The sequence below is a fragment of the Malus domestica genome, chromosome 16 (genome assembly GCF_042453785.1).
Source record: "Malus domestica chromosome 16, GDT2T_hap1".
Classification (NCBI taxonomy): domain Eukaryota; kingdom Viridiplantae; phylum Streptophyta; class Magnoliopsida; order Rosales; family Rosaceae; genus Malus; species Malus domestica.
Window position 1 is genome coordinate 12,135,168 of NC_091676.1, and position 25,390 is coordinate 12,160,557.

The 25,390-nt window shown below is 39.0% G+C and overlaps 2 protein-coding genes and 1 long non-coding RNA gene across 4 annotated transcripts; 2 read left to right on the forward strand and 1 right to left on the reverse strand.

Annotated features, from left to right (window-relative positions):
* The first annotated feature begins 1,980 nt into the window (after positions 1-1,980).
* Positions 1,981-4,935, forward strand: LOC103403692 (COBRA-like protein 7). The gene is made up of 2 exons (XM_008342533.4): positions 1,981-2,658; positions 3,206-4,935. Exons 1-2 carry the CDS (start codon positions 2,106-2,108, stop codon positions 4,624-4,626), a joined length of 1,974 nt encoding a protein of 657 aa, XP_008340755.3. The 5' UTR covers positions 1,981-2,105; the 3' UTR covers positions 4,627-4,935.
* A 1,219-nt stretch (positions 4,936-6,154) lies between these two features.
* LOC103403691 (two-component response regulator ARR1) lies at positions 6,155-10,282 on the reverse strand. 2 transcript variants are annotated; one of them, XM_008342532.4, is made up of 6 exons: positions 9,768-10,282; positions 9,067-9,219; positions 8,585-8,965; positions 8,259-8,335; positions 6,952-8,115; positions 6,155-6,843 (listed from the first exon to the last, which is right to left on the reverse strand). In XM_008342532.4, the coding sequence occupies exons 1-6, from the start codon at positions 9,940-9,942 to the stop codon at positions 6,772-6,774; spliced, it is 2,022 nt and encodes a 673-aa protein (XP_008340754.3). In that variant the 5' UTR covers positions 9,943-10,282; the 3' UTR covers positions 6,155-6,771. The 2 variants fall into 2 exon arrangements, with proteins under 2 accessions (XP_008340754.3, XP_008340753.3); XM_008342531.4 differs by having other exon boundaries at positions 6,155-6,846.
* Positions 10,283-11,602: 1,320 nt separating this feature from the next.
* On the forward strand, positions 11,603-13,375 carry LOC139192667 (uncharacterized). The gene is made up of 3 exons (XR_011576913.1): positions 11,603-11,852; positions 12,276-12,342; positions 13,147-13,375. It is a non-coding gene; the product is annotated as an uncharacterized lncRNA (long non-coding RNA).
* Positions 13,376-25,390: the final 12,015 nt, after the last annotated feature.

A 25,390-nucleotide genomic window follows, 5' to 3' on the forward strand; every position in this document is an offset into this window, starting at 1 on the left:
TAGCTAAGAAAAGCAAAATAGAGAGACCATTTATTAATATTTTTTAATTAAAACATACCAAAACTACTGCCTATCCACAATAGGGATAGCTTTTTTAGTGATCACCATTGTGAAGGATTCACATCGTGTGGAAAATCAATGATTGAATGATAATTTGGTTGTATACAATGAAAAATGAATGAAAGTCAATGGTCGAATAATAACTTGGTTATATGTAATGAAAAGTGTATTTGATTCTATTGTAAATGATGTTGTGATACGATGTTTTAAAATATGAGAATATGTCATTGCCAATTAGAAATAAAAGTATATTTAGTTTTTGTAAGCTTCTTATTCATGCCTCATTATTGTAAATTTCTAACTTTGCCACTGGTTTCGAATCCTCTCCCTCCCCCTAAAAATAATAACAACAACCTTTTTTTGGGGGGGGGGGGGAATAAAAAGGTATATAACTTGAGATTAGTATAATTTTACAACAAAATTTTCTTTCAGTTGATGGTCATAACAAACCTCTTACATCCAAGGGTCCAAACAAAATCTCATAATTGGATGGTTATTGTTTAATCAAATAATTATTTAATCTAAGCTATTGGGGATAGCTCTCTCTGTATAAGGTCATCTTCATGGTTTAATGTAACAATAAAAATCCTTTTCAAGATATTCATATGTTACAATAAGATTTAGAGGTGCAACTCGGGTCGGGCGGATTGAATGTCAATTGATCTCTAATATTCAACTATCACAATTTGGACTTGGGTTGGGTTTGGATTCATGCAGGCTCTTTCGGGATCAAGTTTCATTTAGGTCTAGGTTTATTCTGAAAGATTTTTCAAAAATTTGAACTAGATAATATCAATACTAGTTAGAATTCATTTCATAAATTAACATTCACACAAAAGCCAAACTAAATAGCATCAATCATTGACCAAATGAAAATCACCACCAAATTTCAAGTAATTTCATCCCAAAATTTATACGTAGCTTGTATAATATGAAGCGAAGTCAGTATTATGTTTGAAAGAAATCAGAATATAACTTGGGTTAGATTTGAGTTAACATGGACAGACAAGCATCAACCCAACTCAGCCCAACTCAACCTAATAAATAACCAATTGAGATCGGGTGTGTTGAAACGAGGTTTTACTTAATTCTAACCGGCCTGAATCGGGTTTAAAATCAAACTAAACATAAACAGATTAGGATTTTGACCCAACCCAAATTGTACCCCTCAAAATAATCTGCATGTAGAGGCCTTTCAAAATTGGGCCGATGTGAAGGGCCGCAATGGTCAGATTGTGGAAAACCAGGCCGAGTCCATTAACATATAGGTCCAAATGCAAACGAGTGAGCCACGTTTTGGTATCCATGAGCTTCAGACAAAAGGACGTGCCCGCAACATATTGACATGCATTGACTTTGCTGGTTACCCAATTATTTACATGAAACAGAATTCTTTCAAAGCGTTATCATTCTCTTACAAATTATCAGACAACATAAGATGCTTATATTGACAGACAGTGGATCGAGAATTTGATCGCATTGACTTTTGTTTGAGCGTTCTACTTGTAACCATTGTCCTAAACGTACGACTGATAAATACATAATTTAATTGTCTATTAACTCAAGTTTGATAAGAGAACATTTCTATCCGAAACGATCAGCTCCCTCAACCGATTAACAAACACAGATTCAAAATCAAATAAGAAGAGAGGGGAAGGGTTCCGTTGAGACAAAGACAAAAGGACCTTTTCACGCTCAAAACAAACACAAGCAGCAGTCTTAGCACTAGTATTTTCTACACACGCACTTTCTTGCCATTTGCGTTCAAACATTCAAAGACTTTTGGAATTGAATCATTCAAAGACGGCAACAAATACATAAAACATATATTTTAAAAACTTAAACAAAAAAATATTGTCAAATTACAGCTTCCACTATGCAGTATTAGTATTACATAATTTACAATCCAACGTTACTCTCTCTCTCTCTCTCTCTACGCGTTTGAAAAAAAGCGCACACAGAAACAGTCGCACATATATAAACCCTATCTGTTTCTCCAAATTCAAAAATCCAAACTTTGGGGAACCCCAAAAAAACCAAAAGCCATGGACTCGGGCTCCAGGAACTGGCCTCCGATCATGGCCCTCAATCTTCTCATTATCCTCACGATCATGCCCTTCTCACTCGCCCAGCCAACCGCCGCAGCTCCGGCGCCGGCCTCCGACTCGTGCAACGGCGTCTTCCTGTCCTACGCCTATACTGCCGGACCCCAGCTCCCGCCCGAGGTCAAAGACCCGAAACAGCAGCCTTACAAGTTCGAGTCGGTTCTCACAGTGCTCAACAACGGGCTCGACGATCTCAAGTCGTGGAGGGTGTTTGTGGGGTTTACCAACAACGAGTACTTGGTCTCTGCCTCCAATGCTGTTTTGGCCGACGGTACTAGTATCCCTGGGGGTGTCGGAAACGGCACCGTTTTTGCTGGGTATCCGATGACCGATCTGAAGACGGCGGTTAAGACGGCGGGGGACTTGGCCCAGATGCAGGTTCAGGTCAAATTGATCGGGACCCAGTTCGGTGTGGCCCCACCCAAAGTTCCCATGCCTTCCAATATTACTCTGGCCAATGATGGGTTCGTCTGCCCAGCGGCTGCAATGCAAGGTGAGCCCGTAAACTTCATTTTTGTGTTCTTTCGGTACATTTTTGGATGATGGTTTTTGATGGACTTTGATTTGGAGTATGCAGATTAGATTTAGCTGTTGTGAATTGAATACTTTTGATAGCTCTTTTGAATGTTTATTGCAATTACCTGTATTAAATGAGTTGAATTTGATGAGACAATGCTTGGGTATTTGGATTTTGTGTAGTGATTTATTGAACATTTTATTTCGGTATGAGTCTCTTTAGGATATGCATCTGTTATGCAAACTGCCTCAAAGCTGCTGACTTGCTTTCAGTCACTAGGAAAGTTTGATAGTCGACAGAGAATGTCTTGAACCACAAAACATTAGTTTTTCGTTTTCAGAAGACAACGCTCTCTATATCTGCAAGATAAATTTGTTAGTTTTGATCTACAGAGAAAAAATGCTATATCGTTAGGGTATGTCTTTTGTTTTACTTCATACGCTAAGTTGGGTTTTCATTTTCGACTTTGACTGTCCATGTTTATGAGCATTTTCATACACTGCTCTGATAATGTTCATCACAGGGACCCATGAAATGCAAGTCTGTTGCACCGTAGACGCAAATTTTAAAACGAACATCACTGTGGACGATGAGTTCCTCCCCCGTCAAAAGGGAGATCTTACAATGATGTATGATGCGATCAGTACTCGGGCAACAGATTACACGGCGCAAGTGACAATCGCCAACCATAACTCCCTTGGTCGTCTTGATAATTGGAAACTGAGCTGGGACTGGATGGAAGATGAGTTCATATTTTCAACGAAGGGGGCTTATCCATCTGTTGTTGATTCTTCTGATTGTATATTCGGTAAACAAGGTACATTCTACGAGAATCTAGACTTCTCAACTGTATTGAATTGTGAAAGACGGCCAACAATTATTGACCTTCCTCCAACAAAAGCCAATGACACACTTCTTGGTCTGGTCCCTTATTGTTGCCGAAATGGTACTATCTTGCCACCAACAATGGATGCAAGCAAGTCAGTTTCATCATTCCAGATGCAAGTTTTTAAAATGCCTCCAAATCTCAACCGGTCCCAGCTCTCACCGCCGCAAAACTGGGGAATCAAAGGCACGCTCAACCCTGATTATAAATGTGGCCCTCCTGTCCGGGTGAGTCCCAGTCAGTTCCCTGACCGATCTGGCTTGCCAGTGAATATATCTGCAGTAGCCAGCTGGCAGGTTGTGTGCAATATTACCCAACCCAGAGGAGCAATCCCTAGTTGCTGTGTTTCATTTTCTGCTTTCTACAATGAGTCTGTCGTCCCATGCAACACTTGCGCTTGTGGCTGCCCTAGTAATACAGTTCGAACTTGTAGCACAACTGCACCAGCTATGCTTCTCCCACCAGAGTCACTTCTTGTTCCCTTTGACAACCGAACTGTCAAGGCAAAATCTTGGGCTGATATTAAACACCTTCCAGTCCCAAACCCGACACCTTGTGGTGATAACTGTGGGATCAGCATCAACTGGCATTTATATACAGACTACTCTCGTGGATGGAGTGCAAGGGTCACAGTCTTCAATTGGGATGAAACGGCTTTTGTTGATTGGTTCGCTGCAGTACAACTGGATAAAGCAGGCCCTGGTTTCGAAAAGGCGTACTCTTTCAACGCAAGTCACTTGGAAATTAATGGTGTCAATAATACCGTATTCATGCAAGGCCTCAAAGGATTGAACTATCTTGTGGCGGAAACAGATGGAGCCAACCCAAAGAAGGATCCTACGGTGCCTGGGAAACAGCAGTCAGTGCTCTCATTTACAAAGAAGATTACTCCCGGAATCAATTTGGTTGGTGGAGATGGGTTTCCGACGAAAGTATACTTTAACGGGGAGGAGTGCGCTCTTCCTACAGCATATCCTAGCAGTGGTTACAGAAAACGCACATCTCTAATTTTCTCAGTTCTCGTAATGGTTGTAGCGTTTATGGTGATGCAGCAGTAGCTGAGGGATGAGGCAATGCTACATCTTGTAGCTACTGCTGATGTTTATATTCTTTCAGTGGTTTTGATTGATGCATGCTCAACGGGGAGGTTTTGCGAAATCCCAACTACCAGAAGGCGTGCATGCCATTGCCGGTACTTAAAGAGGTTTTTAGGCGGATTTTGGTTGTGGCTGGTATTCTTTTGCTTTTCATCTGCAAATACTGAAGGGAGGATCGACACACCGCAAAGTAACAGCAAAACTATATGTAGCTAATGTTCTCATATTTTTGTATAAACGATATATATTGAACTAGATGCTTGTTCTTGATTCTTTTTTGTTATTTGTATACACTTTGTTGGTTGTGGAAGCGATAGCAGTGTCCATTAGAATCTCGTTCTAGACTCACCCTAATGTTTCCAAGACTAGTGCTTATGCCGCCTTTTTCTCCCTAGTGTTATCCATGTTCATTTTTACTTCTCACACACTTTTTTTAATTTTCGGTCAATGGATCGAATGAATTGAAAAAAATCAATGATAAAAAATTAACAAGGGTGTGTAAGAGGTGAAAATGAACATGTGAATAGGCCTATCCTATTTTTAAGTTCAAGTGGTAATTGCACTAAGGCTTTATTTTAGTTGCACTCCCTATGGCTCGATTTTAATTTCACTTTTATCTCATGTAACTCAAAAGTCGGTACTTTACTCTCTGAAACTCAAAATTCGCTCAACTTTGCCCCTTGGAACTTGACTTTGGATCTCATTTTGCTCCTTAAAACTCAAAAATCGTCATTTCTATTAAACTCAAAATTTGTTTCACATTGCTTTAATTTTGTTAATTTCGTTATGTGGGATGTTGATGCATAATGGAGATTTATAATATTTTATGTTAAATTCGTCATTTTATCCTTAAAACTCGATTTTATTTTATTTTTTAATTTTTATTATTGAATGTTAACGCATAGTGAAGGTTTATAATCAAATTCATTGGCCGGTGATAGACTTATTAAGTGATGGGTCCCACATAAGTTTCTAATTGTAACTTTTGAGTTTTAGGGAGAAGAGTTCACAGGATAAAGTGAAACGAATTTTGCGACTTGTTCAACCGAAATTATTCCTTGTTAATATTCTATTCTATTCTGCAGGCTCTTTCCATTTTTCTTTTTCGCTTCTTTTTGGTGGCGGTTGGAATGATTCCAAAGCTCATGCTTAATTAACGTGGACCACTTCTTATTATCTTATCCGACCACTTCATGTTGCATTGTTCCCGTTTGCCCATTTACTCTCCCTCCGGCACAAGCCAATACACCTTTTCCAATTAGTGCCTAAAAATAGTGAAACATCACCACTAGCATTACTCATTTGAAACTTTAGCATAGAACTTAGGACCACCTCGTCAGCACCTCTCGCAAAAGCACACAACTTCATGTATTTCAATCTCACCTGACTCTACACTGACTCCACGCGGTGTGAGAGCTTTGCACTAGTCAAACAAACACATCGGAGTTTCTCTCCCTACTTGAAAAATAAATAAATAAGAAAAACCACGTACTAAGATAGGAGAAGATTATTAAGAATAGGGGACATACAAGAATTCCTAGAAATTTTAAGTACAAGAAAAACAACCAGAAAAGAATACCCCAGACTTATGTCTTGAGTAACCAAATAGAATATATGTACATCAAACTCAATTCCTGGAACGAGAAGGAAAGGCAACGGAGGAAGGGGCAAAAGAAATTCACTAACGGCAAGCTTCATGTGTTATTAGAGTTAGAAGAAGTATCAAAACCTACCCTAGAATACTCAAGATGAGCCTAAAACCGAGGACAAGTTTCACCGGCACCCCAGAAAACGATGCTTCTTTCTAGCCCCTCTAAATTTTGCATGTATGCTTTGCCTACCATGCAGCAGTATTGTGCACAACAAATATCTTTAGACATATTCGATCCACCTCGGTTATCCATCATCCTCATCTTTTATCTCCTAAAAACAGCACATCATGATATTCACAACGAAAGATATGATTTGTGAAATTACGCACTCTGGTTTTCTCTGGTGTAGAAACAAACTTGAATATCCACCATCTGATTGCAGAAGAAATGACTTCCATTGCCGCAACTATATACACCAGATCTGCAATCATACAAAATACTGTAGGAGCGCATTCTACACAGGAATATTATCCAAGGAATACCCATCAAAGTCAAACTCATTTTCAGCGGGTCCAAGTCCATCTTGCTGCTGAAAAACAAAAGAAATTTCATGAGTAAATCATGCCCTTGATAGCTCGAAACACGTATCTAAAAATTCAAAGACCGTAAAATGGAATGAAGGCAAAAATCTGACCTGTTTGAGAAGTGCACTCATTAGATCATCCTGACCATATTGTTCATGAAAGAAGCTAGTTTGAGAAGCTGCATCGGCCGCACTTTCAGCTTTAATCCTAACTGTATTGTCAACAACAAGACCGTTAAGACGTTGACTGGTATTTTGCACATTCCCAAGATGACTGCCTTCGCCCATTGAGAACAGAGCTTTTCCTACACTCCCGCTTTGTCCACCTCTTTGGCTAGAAGAAAATCCTTGATGAACTATAACTGACGGATCAAGGCTATTGTGCATGGAGTTTGTATGTTGAGAGGGGTCAAAAGTCAATCCCACATTCTGCAAGTCCCAATCATTTGATTTGTGCTGCTGTAACTCGTTAAACATATCATAACTTGGCATAAATCCAGAAGATATTTTTACATCAGAATTTACATCTTCTGGAAATGCTCCTTTAGACGTGAGGCTGGACATTACTGGTGTACTTCCAAGAGTAAAACTGTTGCACGGTAGTTGTGAACTGTTGTTCAGGGGATAATTCAACATTGACGAGTTTTGTTGCATTGGATTATATCCTCCGCCTCTGCCGCTATCAACAATTCCATTTCTTCCCGAAACTCCACTACTCATACCATTAGACATGATGGGATGCCCCATTGATGATGAGAGCCGTGGAACATGATTTCCAGAAGTTTCGTTCAAGATCTGCCCTCTTGGCTGCGATTGAGCTACCGGCATAAGTAGAGAACTGTTCTGGACTCCATGAGCATTGACTTGCATATTGACAGCCCCAAGAGATTGTGCAGACTGGTGCAAGTTGGCAAGCTGTTTTGCCTCCATAGTTGTTGGAATCCCATGAAGTAAGTTCATCGGTTTGCTACTGCTCAGATGATGTTGCCCCTCCGCAAACCTCAACTTTGGATTTTCAAAGCTGAATAAGTTCCTTTGATCAACAAGGGGCATAGGTACGCCTGATTTTGTCGTTGACCTCCCAAGTCCGGCTGCTTGGAGTGTGGCAAGGCTTTGAGCAGGGAGTTGACCTGTGACAGCTAGCGTCTGAAGATCCAGCCCACTGAGCGATGACATTGCTCCGAAAGACGCTTCTTGAGGACTCATGAAAGAGTTGCTCAAATTATTCTGGTGCTGAGACACCCCACTTAACCTTCTAAGGTACAGTCTGTATTTCTGCTTCATAAATTCGCAGGATGAGTTAATCTCAAACAAAAAACATATTTTAACCATGTCACATAAGAACAGAACTTTTCTCAAATTCATATTGTAAGAGAATTCCTCCTCGTAAATTATTATAATATGCATAATTACCATACCTGAAGATGGCTGGCAACATTTTCTCTAGTAAGCCCAGGAACATTCATCAACTCCAAAATTTTCTTAGGAACAGCCTCTGTATCAAATAATCAAGTTTGAATTTTTATTAAAAATAATTTGCAATACAAAATGAGACTTGAGCTCCTAATTATGAGTCATGCATGCCCATTCCGTTCGCGTGAGGAGTGTGTACGTAAATTCAAACTGACTGAGCTCCTAGTTGAAGAAACAGGTGCAAAACTCAAAGGATCAAAAGCACTTATACATATTAGGCTACAGTCAATCAGGAAGTATAAAATTGAAGAGTATAGGGAAGAAGACATACTATCAATGCCTAGTTGATTGACAGCGCCCACAAACTGTTGATGAAGTTCAACCGACCAAACGACCCGCGGCTTCTTTAATGTGGATGAATCATCCCTCTCATCCGTCTCTTCTTCCTCATCCTTCCTCCTCTTTGAGTTCTTCCAAGTCCCTTCATTTGCCGAGGACGAGTAATCTGCATCTTCGGATGGTTTCTGCTGCCGATCCCCTTCTTCCACACTTCCAGATTGCTCCACATCCTTCCATTCATTCTTTTTCTTCCGCACTACATGCTGCCATATGTTCTTCAGCGCCTCAATGCGAACCGGTTTGATTAGGTAATCACAAGCACCATGAGTCACACCCTTCATAACAACACTTTGTCCATCATCAGCAGACATCACTGTGGAATTACACATATCAGGTGTCAGCTCCAAATTAACACATACGATTCCGGTTAACAACAGTTAAATCTACACAAAATTACTCAAACGAGGAACTCACTGATAACAGGCAGGTCCATCTCCAGTCCAACTTGCTCTAGGAGTTTGAATCCATCCATGTCTGGCATGTGCACATCACTGATAACAATATCGAATCCGTTCTTGTTCTCTCGAAGCAACGAAAGTGCGATCTCCGCACGATTACATTTTGTCACTAAAAAATCCCAAACAAACCAACTCAATCAATCCACAAATTTAATAAATAAACAAACTATAGAACAAAATTAATAAAACAGGGCTATGAATCTACAAAGACACAAACCAAAACTCAAATCTTACTTCTGGAACAAGACGATTAACCTTTTTAGAAACAAAAAATTAAATCAAACCATGTAGAGCAAGTAACGAAATTTAACACAACCCATGATTCAAATCCAAACAAAATCACAACTTAAGCAGTAAAAGATATCAAATTATCCAAATCTTAACTTCTACCACAAGCTCCAAATCCCTTAAACAACAGCATGAAAAACACAAGTGATTATAACCCAAGTGGTAAAACTTGCAGTAAATCACCCACAAGAAAGATAAATCCATGTTGGGAGACAGGTAATTGACATCTACAGAAGGATTGAAGAAAACCCATGAAGCAAAGTCTCTAGAGAGAGAGAGGGAGAGAGAGGGAGAGAGAGGGAGAGAGAGGAGAGAGAGAGAGGGAGAGAGAGGGAGAGAGAGGAGAGAGAGATACTCAGAAAAGAGTACCTTCATAGAGGCAAGTTCTGAGCATCCTCTCCAAGATCATAAGGCAAGTAGGATCATCGTCGACCACAAGGACTCTTAGTCCCGCAGGAAACTGGTCAGTGACCACATCCCCCGATTTCCAAGCTCCACTCGAACTAGCCGTTGACATCGAGCCCATGCCGTTGCTCAGATGCATAGCTTCAAAAAACCTAAATCTCGGAAACCGAATAAACTGCAAGATATCTCTCTATCTATATATAATTATATATAATAATCCCCTACCAGATAACCTGAATTACATGCTTAAGCTCCGGTTTTGATTCATACCCAATTCAAAACTCAAAGAACCCAGTTGAGCAAAAGCAACAGAATTGAAAAAGATTATATTTTCAGCTGAGAAATTTTTTATTATGTATGTATGTATGTATGTATGTGTGTGTGTGTGTGTATATATTCTTCGGATTGAAGTTGAAAGAGCTGGACTTGTCTGTCTCTGCTTCCAAGCTCTAATTGTCTGTGTTTTGGGTTTATTTTATGAATTTAATTATTTATTTGTTACCTTTTTTTAATAATTGAATATTTTATTCAGAGGTGGGTCACTCCTGGAAGAGTGGATCCAGCTCATATACAAATAAAAAATAAAAAAAAATTAACTTGATTAACTAACAAGTTCCTTCCTTAATTTACTGCTTACCATTTGTAATTTTGTATAATCTTTTCCTTTTCAACTCTGCTATTTACCTTCCTGTTTTATCTGTTTCCTGTGGTTTGGCCTTTCAAATTATCCAATGTTTGAATCAAAGTCAAATCAGTTTATCTAAAATTTAATTTATTTTGTCCAAATTTTTATTTTTAAATTTTGAACATGTTGACGTAAAAATACTGAAAATAAATTGTATTTGAATCTAACGGAGTTAGATACTCTTCCTTCCAAATCATCTTCCTTTTCTTCCATGCTTTCTTACTTTTTCTTTTGTTTTTATTTTTATAAAGAAGTCACCATAAATGTTAACATGGTTTAATCGTGATCGTTCAAATAGAAAAATACTAGAGAGGAAAGAAATTTGAAAGGAATAGAATCCTACTCCTTTACTAATTTAATCATGCAGCCAATGATACCTAGTTAAAGAAAAATATTAAGGTTAGAAAAGTAATAAAGTCGTCCAAATTTGATTTACCTTTGATTTTATTTTGTGTTTCATTTACTTGTAGGAGATTCAATTTGGGTCACTAGCACTCTATCATTAGAAAAGGAAACAAAAGTTAAAATATAGACAAACTTCTTGTTTTTTCAAAAATGTTGACCATACGGGAAAGTTTTAAGATTATGAAAATAACTACAACATTAAAAATATAAAACACACGTTTGACTAGATAAATTATCGAAAAGTGCATCATGAATAAGCATCGAGACACCTAAGACAACCTTACATATATAAGTACAAAAACGAAAAAACCATTTTCATGACGATGTAGAGGATAATGTTTGCTATTTTGATCGATTAATGTTTTATGTCACAGCCCGTCCCGGGATTTCTATATCGGGGGCGTGAATTGACGTAACTACCCTTGACGGACATTCGGGTACGTGTGTGTGCGACATTATTGAATTAATTTTGTAAGTTTTGGGATTTTAATTTTGGAATTTGGAAATTTTTGTGGTTAGGGAATTGGATGGATGGTGAGGATTGTGTTGGACCACACAATCACACACACACGCACTCCCTGTCTTCTCTCCCTCCCGTAGCTCTCTCTGTCCCTCTCCCGCACGATCTCTCTCTTTCCCCTCACCCTATACGTACGGCCTTCACCCAAAACCCTTCAAAATTCGACGGATCGAGGCAAATAAGGTATGCATCTTCATCCTTTCGTCGTCCTGAGTTCATTGGTGCTAGTTTTAGGAAGTGAAACCTTCGATTTCACATAGATCCCGAACCTCCATTTTTGAGGTACTGTTCATGCGAACGTAAAATGTTGTGTTTCAGGAGATTTCAAGCTTGTGGTGAGCTTTAGGAGGTTCTAAGGAAGCTCGGGGACGTTCGTTGGAGAGTTTTGGACGTCGGGATCGTAGGTTTCAAGTTTGGCCGAATCTTTGGTTTTTGCAAGGTGAGATTTCGTAGTTTTTAGGCCCTAAAACAAGTCCAACGTGATTGTACACTCTTAGGGCTTCAATTTGGTATAAAATACGAAGAAAATGGGTGAAAAACGAAGGAGAATAGTGAGTTTGAAAATCGGCCGGAGTTCGGCCGGAGTCCGGCCACCGGAGAACCAGTCCGGCGAGACCTGCGAAGAAGACGACACGTGCGCTGCACGTGCTGCGCGTGGCCAGCGCGTGGACCCGTGCCACGTGTGGCGCGTGGGGGCGCGTGGGGCTTCCAAAAATTTTTCTAAAAATTTCTCGACGCTCGTGACGTCGAGTAGGTCGATGTGGTATATTAATATACCAAAATTGAGCATCGTATGAGAAGTTATTTCAAATTATTGGTGATGTGCTTAAAATTAATGTTTTTATAGTTGTTTCGCATATAGGTGAGACGTATCCCGAGGACGACCGCATCCAGGGACGCCACGGGGGTTACGACCCGTCGACTTATCAGTGAGTGGGCAGTTTTGTTTTCGTATTACCTATATACTACTGTTTTTCCCAGAAAAATGTTTATATGAAAATATGTTTTGAATATGCCATGCATAGAATTATTTGAAAATCATGAATTGGTTTATGAACTATATGATTGAAATATGATGCATACATGTTGCATGGTGCTGTGGAGGCACAGGTAAGTCAGGTGAGTTCATTTATTCATTGAATTGTTGTTGTTGAGATGAGTTGAGCTCATAATCTGCACCCTAGGTGTTAGTGCTTATATTATTCACCACACCGCACGCTCGTCTTGGATCCAAGTAGGTGGATGTCGTACAGACCATGTGAGGGTTCCGACATGCTAGTCGTACAGATCACTAGGCGTGATTCCGACTAGTGGGTGACCTTAGTTATGCGCGCTGATGATATGATGAGAGAAGCACTAGAGCGTATTTTTACACCTTTCATCGTATAGACTACCTTACGTAGTTCCGAGTAATGTGCAGAGTAGGGCCGTATAGGTCACTGTGGTGACTCCGGCTTAGTGGGATTTGAGCTATTGAATTAATCGTATAGGACCAACTGCAGGGTCTCCGATTGATTCCTTATTCACCTGATTTATATTTTTATTTATGTCATGGCATGTTTTCTTGAAAATGTTAAAGATTTGAGATTTAAATGTTGAGATTTTATATGGTTATATATTTCTGGGAAAGTATACAGGTTTTTACGGCGAGGGGATATAACTGTTTTAATGAAATGTTTTGGGAAAACTAATTTGTTTTACTGACCCACTCATTTTGTTTTGCGCCCCTCCAGGTTCTAGTTTAGCGGTGGTTGGCTCACGAGGTCCTTTCCGGCTTTCTGACAGATTTGGGACATGTAGGACTCACCTGAGGGTGATGTATTCTTATTTTAGTCCTACTTGACTGCAGTTAACCTATGCTCTGAACTTATGTGTTTACTTGTAACTCGTCCGGTTATGTCCGTATGTGGTTATGTTGAGTTTGGGTTGAATTTCTGTTGTTATATGTTGTTATTACGCTTCCGTGTCGTGCTTATGGTTACGTCACGCCCACGTGACGGCCAGCACACCTGGATCCTCCGGATCAGGGTGTGTCATTTTACACCAACATAATATTCGTTTGTTCAAAACTTGGAAACCATGTTGCCAAAGTAAACAACCACTTCCATACATTGTTGGGGTGGTTTAGGTTTCCCACTTTCAATTCACCAATAGTGGTCATACAATAAACTTGCAAATTTTATAATACCAACTAAAAAAAAAAATTTTAATTTATGAAAAAATTTCGATTAGCAAGTTAAGTAGGTCAATTTTTACACTAATGTTACGCAATGGAGTCAGATTATGGTAAATTACATGAAATTCTATACATTATGAAAATATACTCAAGAAATGATGTGATTGAACAACTCTGTGGAGAAAATTTTCAATTTTAAGGACACGAGAGCCAAAAAGAAAGAAAAACAAAAGAAAATTAGGTACAAATCCATTAGTCCAAAGGCAAACATGATTCCCCGTGATGCAGGACAGAACGGAACAGACAAGGGGCTGCGGAAGTCCGTTCAATGAGCTTTTGTTTCTTTTCCCAAAAGCTGCTCCGTTGAGTTATTAATTTTTTTACCTCCGTTGAGTTAACCGGTGTAATTCTCTGCTGCGCTGCGCTGTTGCTGTCTGTGTCCAGCTTTTACTTTCCCACCAGTTACCACATTCTCAACCCGTTTCCCCCTCTCGACACGTGTCCTTTGGGGGGCCATTTATCAGGATAAGGCTTACTTGGCCTATATTGTTTGCTCTCTCATTTCCTAGTCATGACTCATCCTCCCTGCACTTGCAGATGCATTGCTTTTCAGTTTTGGTGGTGTGGTGTGGTGTGGTGTGTTTGCATGTTTTCTTTTAAAACCTAGTTACTTTATTCGTTTCTTAATTTCTTAATCTTCATTGCTCTGAATATGGTATGTTTGATGATAGATTTATGTGTTAATTGTATTATCATTTGTAAATCAAACATATTTGGCTTATGCGTAAAAGTATAACGATCACACCTGTTTATTTGACATGTGATGTATACGTGTTTTGTTTGAGTATCTTCATATGTAAAGGTGCTTGTAAAGATGCAGAATTTTGCCCCACATTGAAAACTCAAGGGACTTTTGCATATCCCAACTTTATTCCGCATTGGTTTTGAGGTGGAACATTAACTTTATTCCGCATAGACATTAACTCAAATTAATAGTGACAGTTTTTCTTCTTTTATCAGCTAGATCGTAGAAAAAAATCGAATCTAAGACCTCGAATAGAAGTTTTACCAAGTAATCACAATTTATACCATAGAATCCAAGACAGCGGAACTGAATCAGCAAACTAAACCAATATATTAATCCTGTAAACTATAATTAAATATAAAAAAGTATTGCTTTCCGATTCCTTATGCAAGAAAAGCTGTGACAGCCATGCTAAAGCAACTAACCATATTCTGAAACCGTATATTCCCTGTTAGTCTAGCATTTTCTCTATTACGATGAACAAACGCCAAGCTCCCTTTGCTTTTCATCTCTCACCGTCACAGGAAAAGAAAAACTCTGTAAATTTGTGACCTTAAAACTCACTCTCCTCTCCAGGCCCAAGAAAAACCAGCAAATGAAACCTCTGCGTCTGCGAGTGTGGTTGCCCTTTATGCTTTAAGCTCTGGCTTTTCTAGGCTTTCCCAGCAGAGATTTAAATCCATAAAGTTACTGATTAATTTTATAATTACTATTTATCGTTTCTTGTTCTAGCTTTTGATGGGTTTAGTAATTTAGGGTTTGCTTTTAACGCAAAAAAATGGAATAATATTTGTGTGTAAACCCGAGCTTGATTTCACGCTCGTCCATTAAACTATATCGAAATGCAAATGCAATGCAAAATTGCGATGCTTGTGGCTCCCTTGGGTAGGTTACAGGTGATTGGAGCTGCTGCTACTGTTGAATTGCCTCGTGGCATACCGTGGAAGTTGGAGAAAAAGTCCAAAGCTACTTTTGCTAACTTTCCCCCATCTCCTTTGGCAAATGCCACTTAAATCATGAGTGTCATCTCCCCAAGTCCCAATCAAGCAAAAGCACACATCCTCTCCAAACTTACTTTTCAAACCAACACTACCACATGATATGATAGTAGCCTCAGTCTTGTTCTGCATGCGCCTTGTGAGAATATATACCTGTGATCTCTTGACAAAGTTTTCATCTTAATTGCTTTTTTGCTTTTGGATGTGAAAACCTACATGGAAGAAACGACGTAATTTATATTTGAACTGTATGCTATATCGTTAGTCGTTCATGTTTGCGAGTAAGTCCACGAGACATGACCGACTCATCATCGCTTGCGCCCATAGAATTGTTGCATTCTCTTGTTTTTGGTTTTTCAACGTACATTCTTGTATATGTTTTGGCTGTCATTGTTTCATGGTACATCATTTTAGTAGATGCTTATGATTTAAAGAAAAAGATGTGTGTACAAGTTTTATTGAAAATAAAAGCTTCAAGATAAATTTCAAGAATTTCATAATTCTATCATAAAGAAACAAGATACAAGGTTAATTAAAGCAATTGCATAAAAAGACCTAAATCCACGAGAATAACTTACATGAAACATATTCACTACTATATTATGACGTCATGGTCCATGTAAGCTCTCTAAACCCACAAGTACAAGAAAACCTAAACAACTCTCATCATGCATCAATAGATCATAATCACTTACGCGTGTCCACGACTGTTATTTCTCTTTTTGGTTTTTCACCCAACTTCCTTTCACATGTTTTGGGTGCCATTGTTGCACATTCTTGGGTTGTTTAACAATCATTGTCCAATTTTTGTTTGCCCTTGACTAAAAGGCTTGCATCTCACTTACCCATTCTCTCACATGTTCTCTTGTTGCTACATTAACATCACTTGCATCTAATCACTGTCAAAATCACTTGTGGGCATGCCCTTCCCATCATCATTCACACCATTTTGTTGCTCTCTTTTTACCACTTTTAAGTTGATTGTTAACAAAAAGTAAAAAACAAAGCATGCATCCATGCATGTCCTCACTCCGATTATCCAATAAATTTTTTTTTACAGATTCCTTGAGGGTTTTACTTTTACCCTTTTTTTTCGTTGGATACTGCAATATTTTAATCCAAATTTTACAGCAAGATCCAGCTAAGCTGTGCTACACCAAGTACCAGCAATGATGGATGAACAGCGAGTCAAAGACCCACCCACAAGGACTTAAGCCAAGTATTGAGATGACTCGGGTCGGGACCCACTAGGCCCACTCTGGGCTCGTCCACGACATCAGCGACGAAGGCAACGCAGACGTGACGTGCTGAGCGGTGCTAAACCAGGGAAATCGGACGGACACGTGGTGGCGTCCTTAGCGCAACCGGCGGGCCCCGGCTTGACTGTACAAATGGAAGAAGGGCGGATGCGTTTGCGGGAGAGCTGGGCCAACGCGGGAAGAGGCATGGGGTTGCGACCCTCATCGGTGTTTTAGAAAGAATTGTGGGGCCCCTCAGTTGTAACGTACGTGCGCCCCTCTTACGCGTCCCTATCGCGGCTCGTCACTAGGGACACAAAATAGAGGAGGTTCGAGTATATTGTTCGTGCATGCGAGGGAAAATTCATCAGTTTATACCAGCTGTGATCAAGTACGGATCCACATAGGGACCTGGGAGGTCCCAGGATCCGTCAGTGGTCCTAAATCGCTGCTATAAATTTTCCGAGGACCCCTCGTACTCGAGCATAAGGTCTGTGCAGGTTGTAGGTTGCAGGTGCAGTGGTTGTCTTCTTCTCGGAGAAGATGACCGCCCACGGAGAAGATGACCGTTCACGGAGAAGAAAGAAAATAAGGATCCTTCTAGCCTCTCTCCTCTTTGCTTCTGCCATGGTCTCATCCATCGGTGCCACCCACTTCTCCTCCAACCTTTCTCTGTCGTCTGGCGGGGCAGTACATAAGCCCAAATTTCCCCAAATTATTTCAACCACCTTAGTAATTTTTCTTATGGGTGAAATTTCCTACATAAGGTTAGTAAGATGGATATGATATGTCATGTCATGGGTTGGTGAAATTTGGGGGTGGAGCTGCCATGGCTTCGGGAGAATGGGGAGGGAGGCGGTTGGTGGAGGTATGACAACTGTTTTCTTAGTGAGAGAGAAAGTGGATGTTTGGAAACTAGTAAAAGAGAAAAATGGTATGTTTGGTTTGAAAGATAGAGTGAGTTTGGGGAGAGTTTTATTTGACCGGTGTTTTAAATTTAGTGGTTCATATTAGATAATCAATAACTTAGGTACTCCCTAGTAACTTATGAAACCTCGTAATGGACGCTTGAATTATGATTTTATAATTTGTAATATTGTTTTGCATATGATTTTTTAATGAAATGTATTATATTTAAATTTTCAATGTTGTTTTTGTCTATAAATTTTTTGACATTTATTATTGGAACTCCCCGAGTTTAAAATTCTGGATCCGCCACTGGCTGTGATTAACGTTTATTGCTTTTTAGAACTTTGAATGTGACTTTGTAATGTTAGAACTTTGAATTCGTTACTGTTTCTGAGTATATATACTTCTCAAACTGTTACACTAATAAATGAGTAATTTTTTGGTAAAGAATCAATTCATGGGTATATTTGCTTGGTACGTAGTATATGAAGATGGGATGAAGTTTTGGTGTTAGGACATGCATCATGCATATGTCCTTATAACTTCTTCAGTGCAATACAAGTTCTCAATGTAGTTATCGTATCAACTCTCAACCCATATAGATTTCCAGTAAATTGAGTTTTCACAAACGTAAAAATTGGACCATACTTGTCAATGTTCTCGATCATCTTCCAGAACCAACAAGTAGGGTAAATAAACTGATGAAGTCTGAAGAAAGATAGGCTGCCGAGTGGTGCATGCATATATAAAAAGTGAAAAAATAAACTTTGATTTTAAGGTAGATCGATCCGATATGTTATCGGTATTGTACAACTAGACATTATATGGTGATTAGAAAATACTTAAGGTTGTGATCTGAGTGCACACTGTACAAGATAAAATATAAGTAAAACTAATGAAAATGACTTGAAAACTTGAGTTAACTATAAGGACAAAATAAATAGTAAAGTAAATAATATTATAATTGATTTTTTAGTATAAAAATATGATTTTTTTGTTAAAATAAACAGTACTGAGAATTGAAAGCTTTTCTTTAAAGTTCTTTGAAATATAAACCGATTTAAATTTTTTATTAGGGTGGTGGTCGTAAAGGATCAAAGGGTCCCGGGTGGGTTTGTTGTCCCATCTATTTAAAACCATTTTTGGTAACATTAGGACTTTCAATAATTATACAAAAAGAAAGGAAGTATGGATGATGACGATGACGAGCACGTGGCAGCTAGTTTCTGCTTCCTCCCGACATCCAACTTCTTGTGCAATGTTCACGTCCACATGCAGATATCTAGAAAATGTTATGAATTCAACAGAAGAAGAATTATTGAAGTGAAGCTTGCGAAAACCACCTGTCATCCAAGCAAATAAATCAACCTCTCACAGGCTCGTATCATCTTTTGCCAGGCTCGCAAGCAAGGTGCGCGCATTGTAGTAGAGTTAGCTAAGTAGGTCCATGGTCGATTTAACCCCAACCCCAACTTGACTGTTTATATATAGGGTTTGATTCATTGGAAGATATATACAGCTACTATGCCAAGAATGAAATCCGATGATGATCACAAAGTTAAAAACCTTCCCACTTGTGTCTGGTTTTATCACCAATGATCATGTCACAACTTAATCACATGCACATGCAGCTCTACATGGTTAAAGTTTTATCACAAGACTTGATATCTATTTTGTGACTGTCTCTTCTTTGTTACAATATACCTGCATGCATGTCATAAATTTGGCCTCTGGTTTGTGATTCTCTCTCCACTCTTAACGAGAGATTCTCTTTAACAACTATTTCATAGTCATTTTGACATCACTTAGAGCATCTTTTAAAGAAATGTTAAATTTTGAATATAAAATTTAAATTTGACAATCTATATTGCATTTTGACATCTTTTAAAGTTTTATTGTCCATCCGATATGTCAAATTAAATTATTATTTTATTATATTATAAAATAAATGATTAAATTAATAAAAACTTAATAAAAGGTATTTAATAATTATGAAATCCGGATCATTCACCATTTCTTTTTAACAAGAGGGATCGTTCCTCGATTGAACAAAAGGGAAACGGGACAACAACAATATTAATTGCAATGATGATTAAACCAATAAAAAATTAATAAAAAGCATTCATAATTAATTTTGAAGTTGCTGTCAAATTTGACAGCAACTCTCTTACTACCAATCCATGTCATCGCCACATAAGATTTGACATTTCGGTTGGAGAACATTAGTGTGGTCTTTTTTTTTTAACTGTTATAGCTTATGTAGACATTTTGACATCTCCTTTGGAGATTCTCTTAGCCAATTATTATTTTCTATGTGTTGAAAAAGTGATTCACTCATGTAATAGACTTGTCATACATTGAAATGGTCGCAAAAAAAAATCTCTCATGTTATACCGTTTTCGATCTTCCAATGGTCAGTTGTATACATATTTTTAGGGATTTCCATTGGAGCTAAAAATATTGTTCTAAAACTAGCCTATAGTTTATGACTAATCGGATCATAACCTAGGTATATTAATTTTTCCCAATAAAACTAGTGAAGGAATCTACACAAATTGCACAATGCATTCATATAAATGATGATTGCATAATTGAAAGTCATCTTCCTATATGGCTATATTGCAACGGTGTGGCCGGCGGCCGGTGGCCCCATAAAACAACCACCACAACACAGTTGTTTCCCCTATAAAACAATAGTTAGGTGCAGGCACATGGTCTAAATTATTTATTTATTTATTTATTTTCCTAGGATGAATGCACATGGACATGGTGCAAGTTAACATAACATAACAGAAGCAGCACCTGCGAGATCCTGCGTCCCACTTTCCACGATGGATTATCACATATTTATTCACAAAATCGGTTTAAGGATTTGATCATCTTTGCCTCCCACTGCACATGTAGCTAACTCGCACGTTGCCAATTAATCCCTATATTAACTTACAATTTTCCTACTTGTTAGTTACTAATTAAAAGGGATTTAAAAGAGTAGTGCTTTGTCACATGTTCTAGATAGTGTTGATATTTGGTTGATAATTCATAATATGAGTTAAATAACGATAATGCATCATATACTGTACGTTGGCGTGTTAGCCTTACTTAATTAAGATTTTAAATAGCAAGTAGTACTATAGTCTAAAAGTATTATTCTCTTCATAAAAATCTTAATTGGTATTAAAACTGTCAATTTGTTAGACACATGAATTACCTAAACATGAATGCTTTTGTGAAATAATCTTTATATTGTTTTGTAAAAAACAAACTCTTGCGGTCGTGACTAGCATATAATGAAGATTCGGTAATCGTAACTGGAGTGCCAAAGATTGCGCACCTAAGTATACCTGCTCTTTACCTATCACTCAACGTGAAGAAGAAAAAAGCGAGGTGAAGGAATGAGGTTTCCTATACAATGACCCAACAAAGGGAAAATGAAAAAGGGCCTAAATTATTCAAAGCCTAACATGCAAAACATATCACATCAAATGCTACATATCCAAAAGGCCCAAAACTGGAGAGAGCATGAGGAAATAGTGAAGCGCCAAATTCTGAAACTCAATTACTTAAAGACTGCAAGTCGCGTGCACATAAGAGATCGAAACAGAGTGGTATACTACGTGTTATTATATAAATGGTGGAATATATGTATTAAAAAATAAAATTTCTCACAATTTATATAAAAACAAGTGGTGTACGATCCATATTTCGATCACAATGAAAAATTTCTCCGCGCGCAGCTCGAGGACTCTGGTAGTTCAGAATGCGGAGGAGGAGGGCCTTGCCTTGACGCGGGTTCCGCATGTGCTACTCTCACCCCCACTCCCCCTTCCTATATAATCACAATAACTATTTTTTTCCAGCTTCAAGCAAATTTGCAAATGAAATGTAGTTTCTTTCCCGTTTCGAACACATCAGGCAAATGAAATACTTCAAGTTGATGTTTTCTTTACCAGGCGGTTTTCTATTTTAAACTATTCTAGTTCACGAAACGGGCAAGGCTAACCCTAAGATTTAGGGGGGGCCTAGGTGAGTCCTTGTTAGAAGGTCATTCAATTCATAGGTCTTTCAATGGATAGTGATCATATAATTTGTATTTTTATTTATAATGAGTTTTTATCACAAACGATCTTTGAAATTAACTTTCACCATCAAGATGATCCTTGAAATTGAAAATCAATCAATGTAGTCCTTGAAAAAACGTGTTGCAAATCAATGTGGTCATTCCATCACAATTTTGTTAAAATTTTCGCTAAATGCTAATGCGGCACATAAATAGGTCTCATAAGTCATTTTTTCTCACAAATTATCATTGAAATTGACTGTGACATCAAATTGGTCCTTGAAATTAACCCACAGCATCAAAATGGTCCCTAAAATTGAAAATCAATCAATGTAGCCCCACAAGTAAGTGTTCCAAATCAATGTAGTTATTCCGTCACAATTCTGTCAAAAATTTTGTTATGTGCTGATGTGACACATAAATGGATCACACAAGTCTAATTAAATAAAAAAAAATACAAATAGGTTTTGTTTATACCATACTTAGGGTCTCCGTATTTAGACCTCGTATAAATACTCGGGGGATTTAAATGTAATTATGTAATAAAGGAAAAGGCAAATATGTAATAAGTGAGGAGCCCTTATTCTATAAAAGGACCTTTCACCCTCACAATTAGGGAGAGCCTCACAAGCCCTCTCATCCTCTCAAAGCTCTCACTCTCATATTCAGAGCTCCCTCTCTCTCAGAAATACAATATCAGTGTGGACGTAGCCCAAACCTTGGGGTGAACCACGATACATCTTGTGTTATTTACATATCTTGCAGATTCACGGTCGGATTTATGTTGTTCCAAAACCCCTCCGGTTTTGTGCATCAACATTTGGCGCCATCTGTGGGAATCGACACGAAAAGCTATGTCGGTTCTCTTTCATTTTTTTCATCTCACCATCGTGAATCTGCACAACCCAAGAACCTAGAACCTCCCTCCTTGGGTTTTTCCAGAAAACCTTCGCGGACCCCAAAACTCTCTCTACCTCTCCCTTGCTTCTGATCTCTTTCACCTCTTCAGAAAAAGACCACAAACTCTCTCTCTCTCTTTCTCTCACAACTCAACGACTGGATCCGGAGGAGCTCCTGAAGAAAATACGTAACAAGAAGAGAAAGACAGAGAGAGATAGAGAGACACACAGAGAGACCTGCTTTGGTTCTTTGGTTCTTCAATGGCGTCGCGATAAGGTTCAGAGGTTGTGAGCTCCGATGGACGTGGAAATGCCGTCGTTGTGCAATTGCGTCGTGAATTTTCTGCTCGATGAGAACTACCTGCTCACGGCGTTCGAGCTACTCCACAAGCTGCTCGATGATGGCAGAGACGACCAGGCCATTCGACTCAAAGACTTCCTCGTCGACTCCTTTCAATTCCCTCCCGATCAGATCTATCGCTTCAACTCTCTCCGAGTTGCAGACCCTCAATGTTTGCTAGAGGAGAAAGAAACAGTAGAAGAAAAAAAATTAGCAATTAGTGAATATGAGCTTCACTTAGCCCAAGAGGACATTTCGAAACTGAAGGTCGAGTTGCAGAAGAAAGCAGAATCACCTTAAAATGAATTGAGAGTTCAGCAACCTGGGGCCAACACCCGCTGGCTCTCAGCCACCACCACCAGGTTTGATCGGCAACAACGTCATTTCCGACGGCAGGCAATGCCCAGTATCTGTGAAAGTGAGTCAATAAAGAACTCTCTCCTTCTCCTCCAAAGCTTCAAACTTTCAGCTTGTCCCCGAGGAGCTGAGATCTCCAGTCTAGCTCAAGATTCCATTTCAGTCATGGAGGAAAAGGTTTCTGAGTCAATCACTGCACCAAATCCAACCAAACAACCCCAACTTGAAGGTCTAACCCAAGAAGATCTCACAAAGATCAACTTCCTCCTCCGGCGCCTCTGCCTATTGAACCACCTCGACACGGTAACCCACCTCGCCATCACCGCCCTACTCGCAAACCTACCTCTCGAATCCGTCTTTCTCTCTGTCCTCATCCACTCCTTCACTTCCCAACCCGACCTGGCCCGACCCATGTCGCTTTTGACCCACCTCAGGCACAACCCGCATTCGCATCCCCACCTTACGCTCCATCGAGCGCATGCTCCGTAAGAATTTACCAGCTGAAGTTAGGGAGGCTCAGGAAAAGAAGTTGGAAGGGTTCAAGAAACAGCAGGAGATTCATTCCCGTCTAGCTGTGGAACGCAAAATATTTATGCGGGACAAGAAGATAAAGTTTTTTTTTATAGAAGAAAGATAGAGAAAAGATTAAGACGTCTAGAGAAACTTCAACGTGCTTCTTCTGGTCAAGCACAAGATGCAGAGATTTTGTTGCAACTTTCCAAATTGAAAGAAGATCTTGAATATATTAGGAAGCTGGACTCGAAGTGCATTCTCACAAGGAGTAGAAGCTAGACTCGAAGAGCAGAGAGCTGTTGACGTGGGCTCTAGTCAAGGTGGATCTCAAAGCTCAAAATCTGCAGAGGAACATCAATCAAGAAAAAAAAGTGTTGTCACTTTAGAGAAAAGGAATACAGAAAGCAAAAGCAATGAGCGGGGAGACCACTAGTAAAGCTACAAGAAAAGAAACAAAAGCAAAAAAGAAAAGTGAAAGCAAAAGCAAAAGAAAAAAAAAAGGAAATGACATTATTCCCTTGTCTGTCATCTGCCAAAAGAAAGAAAAATAAAGAGAAAGCAAAAGGGAGGCACATGGGGACACTGCAAAAGCAAGGAATAAACACCCCACCAGAATGATGTAATTTATTTTTCTTATCTTTCGGAGACATCTGTATAACCCCATCAGAGGGTAATAATGAAAAAAAAAACAAACAAACAAACGGCAAGCCCAAAATAATAGGCTGGAAGGTTATGTGAAGGGCGAAAGCCCATATGCCTAAAAGAGTCAGGCCCTCTATTACCACTAACCAGGTGATCAAAAGTACGTCCAGTACTACAAAAAATTATTCGACAGCCTGCCACTATTACCACCAACCAGGTGATCAAAAGTACGCCCAGTACTTCAAAATTATTCAGCAGCCTGCCATTATTATCACCAACCAGGTGATTAAAAGTACGCCCAGTACTCCAAATTTATTCGGCACCCTGCCGCTATTATCACCAACCAGGTGATCAAAAGTACGCTCAGTACTCCAAAATTATTCGACACCCTGCTGCTATTATCACCAACCAGGTGATCAAAAGTAAGTCCAGTACTTCAAAATTATACATGAGCATTACTCATGTCAATCATACATAAACATTCATGAGCATCACTTATGTCAATCATACATAAACATTCATGAGCATCATTCATGTCAACATTCATAAGCATCACTCATGTTAACATTCATGAGCATCACTCATGTCAATCAACATAAACATTCATGAGCATCATTTATGTCAATCTAGCTTCAAAAGCTTCATTTACAGAGTTCTAGCTTCGAAAGCTTCATTTACAGAACTCTAGCTTCAAAAGCTTCATTTACAAAAGCTCCAGCTTCAAAAGCTTCATTTACAAAGCTCTAGCTTCAAAGCTTCACTTGCAAAGCTTCATCTACAAAGCTACAGTGCAGGGTATACAAATACCGCATCCGAACAACCGCCACTTCGGCCTATACATGGATTCAATTTGAAGTCTCCAGCCAACAGACTCTATTGACCGAAGACTTGAGGGATTACATTATGTACCATATATTGGGCCTCAACTGGGCTTTATGAAAAATACTTGGGGGACTTAGCCCATTATTTATGTACTGGGGAGCGATCCCTTATTCTATAAAAGGGACTCCCTTACTTACATTAGAGAGCATCTATTATTCATG

What these genes read in the sequence shown, in the direction of transcription:
- LOC103403692 (XM_008342533.4), top strand. Translation starts at nt 2,106, where the DNA reads ATGGACTCGGGCTCCAGGAACTGGCCTCCGATCATGGCCCTCAATCTT. An exon ending in CCCAGCGGCTGCAATGCAAG is followed by an intron (nt 2,659 to 3,205) that starts GTGAGCCCGTAA and finishes TGTTCATCACAG; the next exon opens with GGACCCATGAAATGCAAGTC.
- LOC103403691 (XM_008342531.4), bottom strand. Translation starts at nt 9,942, where the DNA reads ATGCATCTGAGCAACGGCATGGGCTCGATGTCAACGGCTAGTTCGAGT. An exon ending in CAGAACTTGCCTCTATGAAG is followed by an intron (nt 9,220 to 9,767) that starts GTACTCTTTTCT and finishes GGGATTTTTTAG; the next exon opens with TGACAAAATGTAATCGTGCG. An exon ending in GATGGACCTGCCTGTTATCA is followed by an intron (nt 8,966 to 9,066) that starts GTGAGTTCCTCG and finishes GTAATTCCACAG; the next exon opens with TGATGTCTGCTGATGATGGA.